The sequence below is a fragment of the Nymphalis io genome, chromosome 18, assembly GCF_905147045.1.
Source record: "Nymphalis io chromosome 18, ilAglIoxx1.1, whole genome shotgun sequence".
NCBI lineage: Eukaryota > Metazoa > Arthropoda > Insecta > Lepidoptera > Nymphalidae > Nymphalis > Nymphalis io.
The window spans coordinates 6,262,374-6,275,593 of NC_065905.1; the positions used below are offsets into that span (position 1 = coordinate 6,262,374).

General features: G+C 30.4%; 3 protein-coding genes across 4 annotated transcripts; 1 reads left to right on the forward strand and 2 right to left on the reverse strand.

Moving 5' to 3' along the window:
* Positions 1–1,176: 1,176 nt before the first annotated feature.
* Positions 1,177–4,343, reverse strand: LOC126775311 (protein unc-45 homolog B). Its single transcript, XM_050497154.1, has one exon. It carries the CDS (start codon positions 4,135–4,137, stop codon positions 1,312–1,314), a length of 2,826 nt encoding a protein of 941 aa, XP_050353111.1. The 5' UTR covers positions 4,138–4,343; the 3' UTR covers positions 1,177–1,311.
* Positions 4,344–5,383: 1,040 nt separating this feature from the next.
* On the forward strand, positions 5,384–8,717 carry LOC126775318 (T-complex protein 1 subunit zeta). Its single transcript, XM_050497162.1, has 6 exons — positions 5,384–5,617; positions 5,937–6,136; positions 6,247–6,386; positions 7,042–7,189; positions 7,362–7,555; positions 7,739–8,717. Exons 1-6 carry the CDS (start codon positions 5,481–5,483, stop codon positions 8,513–8,515), a joined length of 1,596 nt encoding a protein of 531 aa, XP_050353119.1. The 5' UTR covers positions 5,384–5,480; the 3' UTR covers positions 8,516–8,717.
* A 1,513-nt stretch (positions 8,718–10,230) lies between these two features.
* LOC126775329 (CDP-diacylglycerol--inositol 3-phosphatidyltransferase) lies at positions 10,231–12,531 on the reverse strand. 2 transcript variants are annotated; one of them, XM_050497176.1, is made up of 5 exons: positions 12,332–12,531; positions 12,119–12,253; positions 11,108–11,425; positions 10,797–10,985; positions 10,234–10,700 (listed from the first exon to the last, which is right to left on the reverse strand). In XM_050497176.1, exons 1-4 carry the CDS (start codon positions 12,378–12,380, stop codon positions 10,822–10,824), a joined length of 666 nt encoding a protein of 221 aa, XP_050353133.1. In that variant the 5' UTR covers positions 12,381–12,531; the 3' UTR covers positions 10,234–10,700; positions 10,797–10,821. The 2 variants fall into 2 exon arrangements, with proteins under 2 accessions (XP_050353132.1, XP_050353133.1); XM_050497175.1 differs by having other exon boundaries at positions 10,231–10,985.
* Positions 12,532–13,220: the final 689 nt, after the last annotated feature.

A 13,220-nucleotide genomic window follows, 5' to 3' on the forward strand; every position in this document is an offset into this window, starting at 1 on the left:
AAAAATCTTGGGATATTTACACTGTAAATGTTTTAGCACAACAGCTGTTAGAAATAAATAATAAAAAGAGCTCTAGTCATCATTGGGTTTTTTGATGACAAGACGTGATGTACTGACACCGGTTCCCTGGGAACGATTCTATTGAGTAAAAGTAAAGCTTTAGTATTTTTCGTGCGGCCAATGTAGCTAACATTGGCCGCACTAAAAATACTAAAGCAAACCAGATGTGAAGAAAACTTAATAAAAACAATGTATCAAATTATTTCAAATATTGTTGTCATAGATCATCATTCGCTAACCTCTCAGCACCTGAAATATTGCTTTTGGGTTTTGGCACATCCTCGAAAGGTAACATCAATCTTTCGTGGATTAATATATTTCATGTTCTACGACTAAGTGGAACAGCGTTTTAAATTCCAAATACTTTAAGTAACAGCCTGTAAATATTCTAACACCGTTAAGATTAATACCTCTTAAGAGGAGGGGAAAAAGGGTTTCATGACGTCACTATCTCATTCAACAGTAAAGATAATTTAAATACAATTATTTTAGTATTAGAGATCCTTTTTTAAAAAGTAATATATTTTGTGATAGAGACAAACTACAGGTAAAATTAAACATCATATTTTCAAACTAAATTAATTATTTTTGTCAGTAAAGTCAACCTTTAATTATTTAGGATAAAGAATAAGAATTATATACGCTTACACATTCTTTCGTAAAAATCACTTCGTTCGAATTAAAAATAATATTTATGTTTTTCATCTAATTAATAATTTTATTAATGATAATATAAATAAATGTATTAGCAAACTTTTATTGATATCAACCCAAACAATTGTTTTTATTCAATTAACAGCAGCGTTTAAGTGTTACCATCTCCTTAAAAATTAAATATCAAAAAGACATTTGAGCTTTAATTTTAATTAAAATAAAATTGTTTATTGTGTCTACTAATCATTCTTTTAAACTGTCAATAACAAAATTATTTGGGAAACTTATATTAGAATTTTTTTTATCAAAATATAAATAAATAATGAAATACTTTCTAATTTCTTATTTTTTTAAACTTGAAATGAAAAATAAGTATAAGTTTTCCCTACAGTGAAATAGACAATATTTTTAACCCTTTGCATCTATAATACAAATAGGTAAATCATTTTATTAACAAAATAATAAAGAAAAATGATCAAACTTTTATTAAAAACAATAAATATATATTAAAAACACTTTCTAATTAAACTCTCTTAATATATGCCTTAATAATTTATCTTAGCTTAATTAAAAAAAAACATTAACATAAATATTATCCTAATCTTCTTCATTTAAAATTTCTTCATCTTGTTGAAGAGGATCAATTGCCATCTCCCCTTCTGGTTTTTTTATAACTCCTAATTCTTCTGCAGTTGTTAAGCACTTCTCAGCATATTCTTTACTCTTTTTATGTTCAGCATCAGTTAGCTTGGTCAGAGCCATCAAGATCTCCATCACATCAGTTTCGAATACTTTGGCAGCAATGTCTTTATCATCTTTTATAATGTTATAAAGCATATACACACCTCTATATTGAACTTCATTGTTAGGATTTGCCAATAAACATCTCAATGATTCTATCCATGACTGAAGATCAAGTAATTTTCTACAGCAAACTTTACTAATAGATGTAAGCATACATAGTGCACCTGCTGCAGCCATTACTGTATCAGTATCTTCTTCCTGGCAAAGCAAATATAGATATTTAGTTTTGTCATTATTACCTTCATAGGTTTTTACAACTTCTTCTGATTGAACCAAATTGCATATACACTGTGCCGCAGCTCTTTGCAACATCATATGGTCTTCATATAAATAAAGTTCTATTTTGGATAAGCCACCTTCTTTTAATATTCTATTTCTTGTTGTTTCATTCATTCCAGCCAAATTACAAAGAGCCATGAGCGCTTCAAAGTTTTCCAGTGCAGTACAGTCAGGATGTAATAAAGATACAAGAGGTCTTACAACTTCCAAGTTTCTTTGGCCAGGAAAAGCGACTTCTGGATTAATTGTTATGCCTATTCTAGCTAAAGCTTGAGCAGCTTGTTTTTTTCCAACATTAGTACCTTCAAGAGCCATTGGAATTAGAATTTTTGCACCTCCTTGTTGGACTACCATACCTCTCAATTCTTGCAAACTACAAATGGCGTTAAGTACCCGAGCAATCAACTCTCTTGAATTGTGACTTTCTGTTTTAGATAAAGCAACTAATCCAGTTGTCACCCCAGCTTTGCAGAGAATTGTCAACCTTTTATTTACAAAATCAGGATCATCTAATTCATGCTGTTCTGGTATATGATGTTTAGCAAATTTTGCTAATTCTAACATTTCTGGCATTAGTTCTTGTTTATCATATGCATTACATAAGTTAACTAATGTTGTAACTACACCATACAAACATGATTGATCTCCACTTTTTGCTAATTCTATCAGGGATTGAAGGGCTGATTTATCATCAACTAATTTCTCCTTTACATCTGCATCTAAAGTGAGATAGGAAAGACCTTCTGCAGCCCATTTTCTCATATCTTTATCTTTCGCAGGATTGACTAGAAACTTTCTACAAGCTTCTGCCAGTTTTTTGGTTGATCCATCAGCAAATGGACGAATAGAAGCATCGTCACCACCAAAGCTGCCTATTTTACATAATCCTACTAATGCTCTAACCCTGACTGCATCGTTTTTGCTTGCATATAGGCTTTTCAAAATATCAACACCCTTATTAATTATGGCTCTGGCTTTATCTTTTTTAGATGCAGCAGCAATCAAACATTCACAAGCAACTTTTTGCTGCAAAGGATCTTCAGTTTGAGCCATGACCAAAATCATCTCTATAATACCTTCTTTGGAAATGACGTAGTTACCAACATCTAATGGTCCTCGTAGGAGTGATGTTATAGCTACTACTACTCTCACTTTTGATTCTAAATCAGGAGTCAAAAGCTTTTCCTTAATGAAATCATCAATTTGACTATTGAAGTATTCTCTAGCTTGGTCATAGTACATATTCTCATATACTCTAGCTAAACAAGCAGCAGCTATGGTTCTCGATGACTCAGAAATATTCATTGCTGATTCATATTTATATTCCTCTAACTCACTACAAACTTCAAGCAAACGTTGAAGACCTCTGATTTCAACAAACCTTTCAGCCCAATTTAGAGTACCATAGTGACAGTTTCGCATAACCAATTCTATTATAGCATCTCTAGCCTTACCAGTAATAACTCTATTGGTAATAGAATATGTCAGACATGTGAGTAGGGTATCAATTTCACTTTTATACTGTTCACATAGTACAGGATCTGGTTTAGTATCTTTTTTTGTATCCATCCCAGAATATGTATTTAAAATAACTTGCAAACAATATTGAGCAGCATTCACTCTTTCTTCATCATCACTGTCAATTATTTCTAAAAACCAGGGAATACCAACAATATTTATAATATTCTTAGTTCTGTCCACACTTCTTTTGCATAATTGACCAATAACACGTATAGCATTAACATATATATCCAAGTTCTTCTCCACCTTCACAAGCTGTTGTATTTTGTGAACAACACCATTCTTTATCATTATATCAGCACCGTTAGTCTCTTTAGCTAATACAAGCAAATTTGTCATAGCCTTTTCACGTTTATCTTTGTCTTCACTCATTTCAAAAGCCAATTTAAACATTTGTTCAACTTTACTGCTGGTTTGAGCTGCATTTTTGACTCTTTCCTGAACAATCGCATGAAGACGTGCTAGTACAGGTTGGACAGCCTTATTAGATGGATCTACAGTAAATATAGTTTTTGCATCTCTGTAAGCCTCTTCAAATCTCTCTAAACTTTCAAGTGCCTGAGACCGCCGAAATAAAGCTTTTGGATCTTCGGGGATGATTTTAAGAGCTTCATCGCAGTCTTTTATGACTTTATTATAGTCTTTAATTTTAAGATAAGCAGCTGCTCGATTTTTTAAATATGTAGCTAGCTCACGTGCATCCTTTTCTGCCAAATTAACAGCTTTACTATAAAGAGATATTGCTTCTTCATAGTTTTCAGATTTAAAAGCTTCATTGCCCTTATTTTTGAAATTCTCTGCTTCAGTGTGGTTTATCATTTTTAATTTAATTTTGCAAACAACTAATTCGTATGAGTTCGCTTAATAGTGTAACTACGTTTCATCAGCACAGTTTTTATGTTTTAAGTGAATTTTCTAGCAAAATCTGGCACATTTTATGATACTGCACTGTTACTTAAAATAGAACATTTATTTCTGTACTTGATACTTCTCGATTCCATACTCATAGACTGCAAAAAGTAATAATAGTGAGTCAGAAATTGACATCTGTCAATATGTAGTCAAAATATTGTCACTAGCAGAATGTAACTTGAAACCAACTACAAAAGAATAATTCAAAATATATAAAGTAAATTAAGCCAGACTTCTCCATGTCTTCTCTTTTTTTTTAAATATGCTTTAATTTCACTAAAGGTTAGATTTTTGTATGAATAGCTGTCGATTTTTTTTGTTAAAATCAATATTTAACAATTTGACAACAACCATACAAACTGTCCTCCAGGCCGATTACGTTCACAGCGGCCAATCTCAAGAGAGATTAGCCAACCACGCAGGATATATTATTATGCACAAGTGTGTGCGCAAACACATGTGCACTCCCTATTCTCAAAATCCCATTGGATTATGTATCCAATGGGATGGCAATCCGACACGACCGGAAAAAGTTTAGCCGCAGGACTAACGGCTTAACGTGCTTTCTGAGGCACGGGAGTGTACCGACTTCCAACTTCCGAACTCCGGGCTGCTATTGATTACTATTTATTGGCTCGACCAGGGATTTGAACCCAGGACCTCCAGGTCTGCGGCCTTACATCTTTCACTAAACTAACGAGGCACTCAATTTTACCATTATCAATTTGACTATAATCACTAGTCTAACGTATGTTTTAGTTTGTTAAGTGATCCGCTATTATTATAATAAAAATAATAATGCAAAATTGCTATATAATTTAAAATAACCATAACGTCAGTATTGTCGACAATTATTCGTTTGTTTTAAAAATACCTTTGTAGCTAAAACTTAATCGGATTCTTTGTCGGAAGGCAAGATACGAATAACACTGATAGAGACATGATAGCCCTTTAGTTTTCATTACGATCCAATCATGTAAATTATCACAAGATCTATTAAAAGGTATCAAACAAAATAATTGTCTTCCTAATCGAGCTGAAAACATAGGTGAAAATTAATACATAATTATGATATTTGTCTATGACCTAGAAAATTGAAAGACCGTACATTATATTTTGTACTCCTTGGAATATTTTTTTCTTTAGTCTTCATTATCTGTATTTCCGTTTTAAAGTGTGACTTCAGACAGGAGCCTTCTTTCTATAATTCTATCGTTTTGGTTTAATTTTATTCGTGAAAACTTTAAACCATGGCTGCTATAAGCTTATTAAATCCTAAAGCCGAGTTTGCTAGGGCAGCACAAGCTTTGGCTGTAAATATTTCAGCAGCTAAAGGTATACAAGATGTGATGAGAACTAACCTAGGACCAAAGGGTACAATGAAAATGTAAGTTTTATCTTCATTTTGGCATACATAATCTTACTTTTTTTAAATAATATGTTAATTTTGATACAAACGCTTTCATTTCATAAGGGCTTATTATATTATATTAGATATTTATTTAATTAAGAACGTTTATAAAATCATGTGTGACGCACCGGCATCGAACCCTAAAGCCATACTTCTTTATGGGCTACCATTAAGAAGTATGGCTTTTAATTGTAGTTGTGCTGATTTACGATTTTAGTCCATAAGATTTATTTGTAAATATTTCTGTATTAATTGTTTGTATGGTATTATTATATAAAGTTTTTTTTGTATGTAGGTTGGTATCGGGAGCAGGTGATATCAAAATAACAAAGGATGGCAACGTTCTGTTGCATGAGATGCAGATCCAACACCCGACGGCGTCGCTGATTGCGCGAGCATCCACAGCGCAAGATGATGCAACCGGTGACGGCACTACCTCTACTGTGTTGCTTATAGGAGAGCTGTTAAAACAAGCTGATATTTATATAAGTGAAGGTATATTAAACACTTCGAACATTATAGAATTAAAATTATCTATGTTTGAATAATTTAATACATTTTGAAACTTCAGTCACTATGAGCATCGCAATCATGTTTTTTTATAGGATTACATCCAAGGATTTTAACCGAGGGATTTGATGTTGCTCGAACCAAAGCACTTGAAGTTTTGGAATCCATGAAAATTCCAATTGAAGTAAAGAGAGAGAATCTTCTAGATGTGGCACGTACATCATTGAAAACAAAGGTATATTTTATTTCAATAGTAAAGAAAAAAAAGTCCAGTATACGGTAAAAGAACCTTCAGCTTACCTTGAAATTACAAATGTCAAAAGTGACTAAAACTTCAGAAGATCTACAAAAACCTCAAATTAATACTGTAAAAAATTGATAAATGTGTAAGTCGGGTGATGCTATTACGTGATTTCAAAATAACTTATTTCAAATTGATTATGTTATTTTGCTATTGACAATTTTTTTTAAAAACATACATATAACCACAATGTAGTTAACATTGTGGTTTGTTTAACTATTTAATTCCAATGCTGAAAGAAATAAATCAATATTTAATCTTGTTTGTTTGTTAATAGACATTTTTTAACTTTGTAATGGCTTGTTATTTTCCCATTAAACCAACCGCCTAAGGGTGCACCATTTAACTTATGTTCAGATATCATATAATTTTTTTTTATTGTTATAAATATATGTTTTTTTGAGAACTGATATTTGCATATTATAATTTTTGCTTCGAAACTGTAATTGATCTGTAATAAATACAATCACATTATACTAAATTTTCTTGGATATATGTATATTCTCCTAACTATTTTAGATATATGCATAATAATTATAATAGAAATTGTATTGAGAATATTTATTAATTATTGAAACTTCTTTAACAGGTACATTCCAGCTTGGCTGATGTGTTAACGGATGCTTGTGTGGATGCTGTTCTTGCTATTCGTACCCCTGGTAAACCTGTAGACCTTCATATGGTTGAACTCATGGAAATGCAGCATAAAACTGCTACTGAAACAACCCTTATCAAAGGTGATTTGATTATGATATTTGAGTTTTATTGATTGTTTAAAGTTTGTAATTATAGTGTACATTGTTATTGTGTTTTTTACTTTTTAATTATTCTTTAAGCCAAAATCAATTGAAAGAATGAAATTCCTTAATTTTTTGTGCTATTTGTAATACTTATTTCATAACTTTACAGGCATAGTTATGGACCATGGTGCCCGCCATCCGGACATGCCAAAGCGTGTCGAAAATGCTTATATTTTGACATGCAACGTATCTCTGGAATATGAAAAGACAGAAGTTAACTCAGGTTTCTTTTACAAATCAGCAGAAGACAGAGAGAAGCTTGTAGCTGCTGAAAGAGATTTCATTGATCAGAGAGTTAAGAAGGTACATACATTTACTACAAAATAAAAAAAATATTGCAAAAAGTTTTTAATTATGTTTGTTTTCAAATACAAGTCCCATTGAGTTGATCAAAATGTGCAATAAACCTTCCTTAATGGTTTCTATTTTACATGAAATTGTATGAAAATTATGATAGCAATAATGTAATACACTTTTTAATTTCAGATTATTGCTTTGAAGAAAAAGCTCTGTGATGGTACTGACAAATCTTTTGTGGTCATCAATCAAAAGGGAGTGGATCCACTTTCATTAGATGCTTTTGCCAAAGAAGGTATTGTTGCTCTACGTAGAGCCAAGAGGCGTAATATGGAACGTTTGTCTCTCGCATGTGGTGGAATAGCAATGAACTCAGTTGATGACCTCACAGAGGAGTGTCTTGGATTTGCAGGACTAGTGTATGAGCATATCTTAGGTGAAGAGAAATACACTTTTGTTGAAGAGTGCAAAAATCCTCAGTCAGTAACAATTCTTATAAAGGGCCCTAATAAACACACTCTCATTCAGATTAAAGATGCTGTCCGTGACGGTCTCAGAGCTATCAATAATGCAATTGAAGACAAATGTGTCATACCTGGAGCCGGTGCATTTGAAATTAAGGTCAACTTGGAGTTACAGAAATATAAGGATACTGTTAAAGGAAAGTCTCGTCTTGGCATACAAGCATATGCTGAAGCATTATTAGTTATTCCTAAAACTCTCGCTGTTAACTCAGGTTATGATGCTCAAGATACCATCGTAAAACTTCAAGAGGAATCACGCTTAAGCCCTGATCCTGTTGGTTTGGATCTTAACACTGGTGAAGCTATTAAACCAAGTGATATGGGTATTTATGATAATTATATTGTGAAAAAACAAATCCTTAACTCATGTTCAGTTATAGCTAGCAATCTTCTCCTCGTCGATGAAATCATGAGAGCTGGCATGTCAAGTCTTAAGGGGTAGTGTCTTTTAAAACTTATAATTTGCTACACCAATATTAATAAATATTATTATTACTTACTTAACATGAGTTCACTTCAAGCATTTATGCATTAAAAATTGTATTAATTTCTTTCTATAATACTAAATATATGCTTTGAAAGCATTATGAAGATAGTGCTTGCATCTTTATTTTAAATATAATATTAATTGCTATGAATAAAATAATTACTAAATAAATTATTGTATTTTGATATCCCAATTGAGTCACCTCCAAAAATACTTACATTTAATTTAGATGGAAACCCAACTTATGATGCTTTTGTGCTTGTAGTTCACTATTCTTTATATTAGATTTAATTTTTTAACGCTTCACTCAAGTATATTAATGCGATGATTGTACTCGATGCCACTGCACACCGAACCGCGTTGCAGTTCTGTTTGTGAGGCATGAAATATGTTTCGATTCGAAAATTTGTTAGATGACAGTGATAATAATTTTATCTATACTAATATTATAAAGAGGTAAAGTTTGTGAGGTTGTAGGGGGTAATCTCTGGATCTACCTAACCGATTTTGAAAATTCTTTTACCAATAGAAAGTAACATCATTTGTGAGTGTCATAGGCTATATATTAACCCGAAAATGAAAAGACTTCTTCTTGGTAGTGGGATTTGCAAAGTTCGTCGGAGAAAAAACGAACGAACGAACGCTGCCTTAACGATGAGAGATATATGATTGAGTTCTAGAGAAAAAAATATTGAGCTTAATAATGCCTACAAAAAAGTCAGCGGCAGCATATGCCTAACTTTTATATTTAAGTCACAAAAAGTAATTTTTTATATAAAAAAAATAATTTAATTCGTTAGGTCATGTTTATTGGTCATATTATCAACAATTATGAATTCATATCAAAATAAATTAACTTATCGTCAAGTGTTTAAAACAACACATTTTTCCCTTTTACTGCATTTAATTTGGACGACACGACATAGGTATGGAAAAGCCACCGTGTTGTAATCTATTGAGCGATATTTCTCCTTGACGGTTTTTCTCATAAACATCACGTTTACAATTTATTATTATAAGTTGCTCTATTATAAAGGAAAATTTATTTTAATGAAATTCGTTTTTTACAGTTTGTTTTCGGTTGCATAGTTTAAGAGGTCATTTCAAATATCAAATAAACGAGACAATTTTATTAATGTTCGGCCAATCGATCACAAGTAAAAATGTTTACCGCCCAACGAAGTGGGCACGGCATAAAAATATATTCATAAGAAAATGTTTAATGTGCTTTTTTTATTTTGCGATAGCTTTTTTTATATCAGGCAAGTCAGGTAATTTATATGATCTTTGTATTTCTTACATAAATGCATCAAAAAGAGATTGAGTAGCCAATGATTGGAAAAATTCTAATAAAAAGATTCATTATAATTTCAAAAGAACCAAGATAATTATATATTTTACATAAATATTTATTTGTTTATTTGATAATAATTTATTTGTATCTGGTAAGAAACAGTACTACTATTAAAAATATTTACTGATTTATTTGTCAGAAAACAAAAACAGATTTTTTACATGAATATTTTTATTGGGAGACTAGTGGTTTTTAATTACTTAAACACTAAGAGATTTTTTTTTCAAATAAATATTACAACTAATAAGACAAACTTAATCATGAAATAATAACAGTGACAGTTTTTGTATAGAAAATTGTCAATTTAATTTGTCTGAAAAAAAAAAATGTGCAATTGCGAAACTGCTCTATACATATATTTGAGAACTATAAAAATAGTCAGATTATTTTTATACTTCTAGAGTACTTCATTAAATAATATTAATTCAATAATCATAAAAATAAGTCTTAAAATAAAAGTTTTAAACTTAAGAACAAAAATATAGGTTTTTATAACTTACTATATTATTTTCTATGTATTAAATGCAGTAAATTTAAAGTAACAACAACACCAGTTTACAACAAGGACAATAAATACTTAAATGTACTAATTTTAAAATAATATTGGTAATATATATTATTGTTCTAATATTCAAATTTTTGGCAACTTCAAAATATGCCATATACATAGATTATGCCCAATAACGAGATTACTCTTACAACATGTTGTACATGTTCATTATATATAGTAATAACAAAACTATTTTCAAACTTTGTTTATACTTAGAAATTTTCATAAACATTAATCTGAAAGAAAAATATACATACAAGCATAATTAATTGAAGTTATTTTTTTTAAATAAGCATTGTAATAAATTTGACATTGAAATCGAATTAACTTACAATCACCTTCTTTACATTAAATGCTTTAGGAACTTTTTTGCTTCTGGGCAATGGCCGCTCGTTCATTGACATCAATAATGGATAAGTTTATAGATGCAACAATTCCGTGAAGAACAGATATTGCTGCTTTTATAACTGCAATGGGCAGGGATACCAACGCAATCAGTTTGAATAAGCCAATTCCCAAAACTGAAAAATAACATATTAAGATATTTAAATGTGTACAATACAAAATACAATTCTAACATTTTTATGTGCAATTTTTTTCTTTTTTTTAATTATGAAATAGTATTAGGTTCAAATATACTAACCTGTTGGGCCTGTAAAGAAGTACATCACATACAAAGCTGCATAGAATGCTTCATTACCAGCACACATGAAGAATAATACATTTTTATTTGTATAGTACACATGCATTATAGGATTCTCTGACATATCAATGAACTTGTGCGAAGTCTTCCCTTGTAAGGTAGAGGTGTGCAAATAGAGCCAATGGCAAGTTATGTCAATAACCATAGACAGTTGGAACCAGAATGTGTACTTCGGATAGAAAGTAGCCAAAGTCATCATTAGGCCAGCAGTACCAGCACGATCTGTTAACTGGTCCAACATAGCACCAAATTTGGTACCTGAAATTTTTTAAAAGACATATGATATAAATAAATAAATATTGACTTAAAATTGATATCAAAACAATACTTTATTAATTAAATTTTTTGTTATATATTTGCAAAAGATTATTTCACCAGTGATAGAATATTCCGCACACTCATCTGGGATAATGGCAACCACTCACCAATTATTTTACCAGCAAACAACATTACTATGGTATGTTTGATGGTGTAATAAGTATATTCACTGCCAGTGCCAGTGATGTGCAAGTCATGTTTTATACATAAATTAATTTTTAATTATTTTATTTGACTTTTGTTGATCATAATATCTAACTATTTATATTACCAATAAGATCATGAAAATTTTATAAAATTTAAAGAATCATATAAAAATATATGAAGTTATTTTCTATATCTTATCTGATAAAATATTTATTACAAGTTGTAAAAATTTTATTCTTGCTACATAAGAATGTATTTATTTAACATTAAGCTGTTTTTTTTTTAGAATTTAGAACAAAATGAACTTACATTAAAGTCAATAAAACAAGACTTTAAATTACATATTCATTAAAACAGGACTTGAATATTCATCATCTTATTATATGTACATTATTAATCTAGTTAATGATATAGCATTAAGTATTAATATAAAAGACATTAAACTATAATTGTATTAAAAGATGCCATACAAATTACAACACTTACTTTGATTAAAATACCGTGCGGCATGTCCGTCGAAAGCATCGAGGAGCGCCGATGTAATATAACATGTACATGCAAGAACACAATGGGTTGGCATGTAGTAGAAAGATATAATAGCAAGAATTACTCTCCCGAAACCTGAAATAATATAAATAAACAATGACGCAAGGAAAAAGTATATGCGTTTAATATTAAATCGCCCTCTTATTAACTTACCAATTATGTTCGGTACAAACAAAAAAATATTTTCTTTTGTTTCAGACATTTTTGTAATAAAATCAATATATTTTAAAAATAACAATTTTATGGGTGAAACAATCACAAGCACTAATTACAAGACGCAAGTACGCTACTTGCTAGTGAGACAAAACTCTTGAAAGTTGAATTGATTTTGATTTACAATCGAGTGAGAAAATGACATTAGCAGCCAGCATTACCAGTATATATTTTTTAACTACTTTCGTTGACAGGAGTCTGTAAAAGTGAAGAAAAAATACACAACGCAAAAAAATATTTTTTTCACAAAACACTTTACAACCCTTTTTAGTCTACATGAAAACTATAATATCTGAAGAAAAAACAACATAAATTATATATTTATGTTGTTGTTGAAAAAGCTTAAATTGCTAGGTTTTGTGGTGAAATTATTAATTTGGTAGCACTAGCCTTAAACCCAGCGATACTCAACCTGCATCCTGCCGGGCCTTGTGGTTAGCCCAATTGATATTACTTTATTTTCAACTATTTTAAATTTCGTAGGTTTTTATTAACATCTTAAATATTCGAATTAAATAACTGCTTGTGGGGGACATTGCAAAGTGTTTTAAACGTCACGAAATAATAAAAAAATGTTAAAATATATATGATAAAAATGTTTGCGGCCCGTGACACCATGACTAACACATTTTTGTGGCCCCTATAAAGAAAAAGTTGAGTATGTAACGACAATATTTGAGTTATGTTATTATTTATGAATTAGTAATAATTATTGTTACTTTACTATCCAATTTTATTCATGTATATATAAATGGACGGTTTTTCAATCTTCTGGATCAAAATATAAATAGAAATAAAAAGATCTCAAACAGGCAAGATATATTTTTTG

What these genes read in the sequence shown, in the direction of transcription:
- LOC126775311 (XM_050497154.1), bottom strand. Translation starts at nt 4,137, where the DNA reads ATGATAAACCACACTGAAGCAGAGAATTTCAAAAATAAGGGCAATGAA.
- LOC126775318 (XM_050497162.1), top strand. Translation starts at nt 5,481, where the DNA reads ATGGCTGCTATAAGCTTATTAAATCCTAAAGCCGAGTTTGCTAGGGCA. An exon ending in CCAAAGGGTACAATGAAAAT is followed by an intron (nt 5,618 to 5,936) that starts GTAAGTTTTATC and finishes TTTTGTATGTAG; the next exon opens with GTTGGTATCGGGAGCAGGTG. An exon ending in GTACATCATTGAAAACAAAG is followed by an intron (nt 6,387 to 7,041) that starts GTATATTTTATT and finishes CTTCTTTAACAG; the next exon opens with GTACATTCCAGCTTGGCTGA.
- LOC126775329 (XM_050497175.1), bottom strand. Translation starts at nt 12,380, where the DNA reads ATGTCTGAAACAAAAGAAAATATTTTTTTGTTTGTACCGAACATAATT. An exon ending in GTTTGTACCGAACATAATTG is followed by an intron (nt 12,254 to 12,331) that starts GTAAGTTAATAA and finishes ATATTATTTCAG; the next exon opens with GTTTCGGGAGAGTAATTCTT. An exon ending in CGCACGGTATTTTAATCAAA is followed by an intron (nt 11,426 to 12,118) that starts GTAAGTGTTGTA and finishes AAAAAATTTCAG; the next exon opens with GTACCAAATTTGGTGCTATG.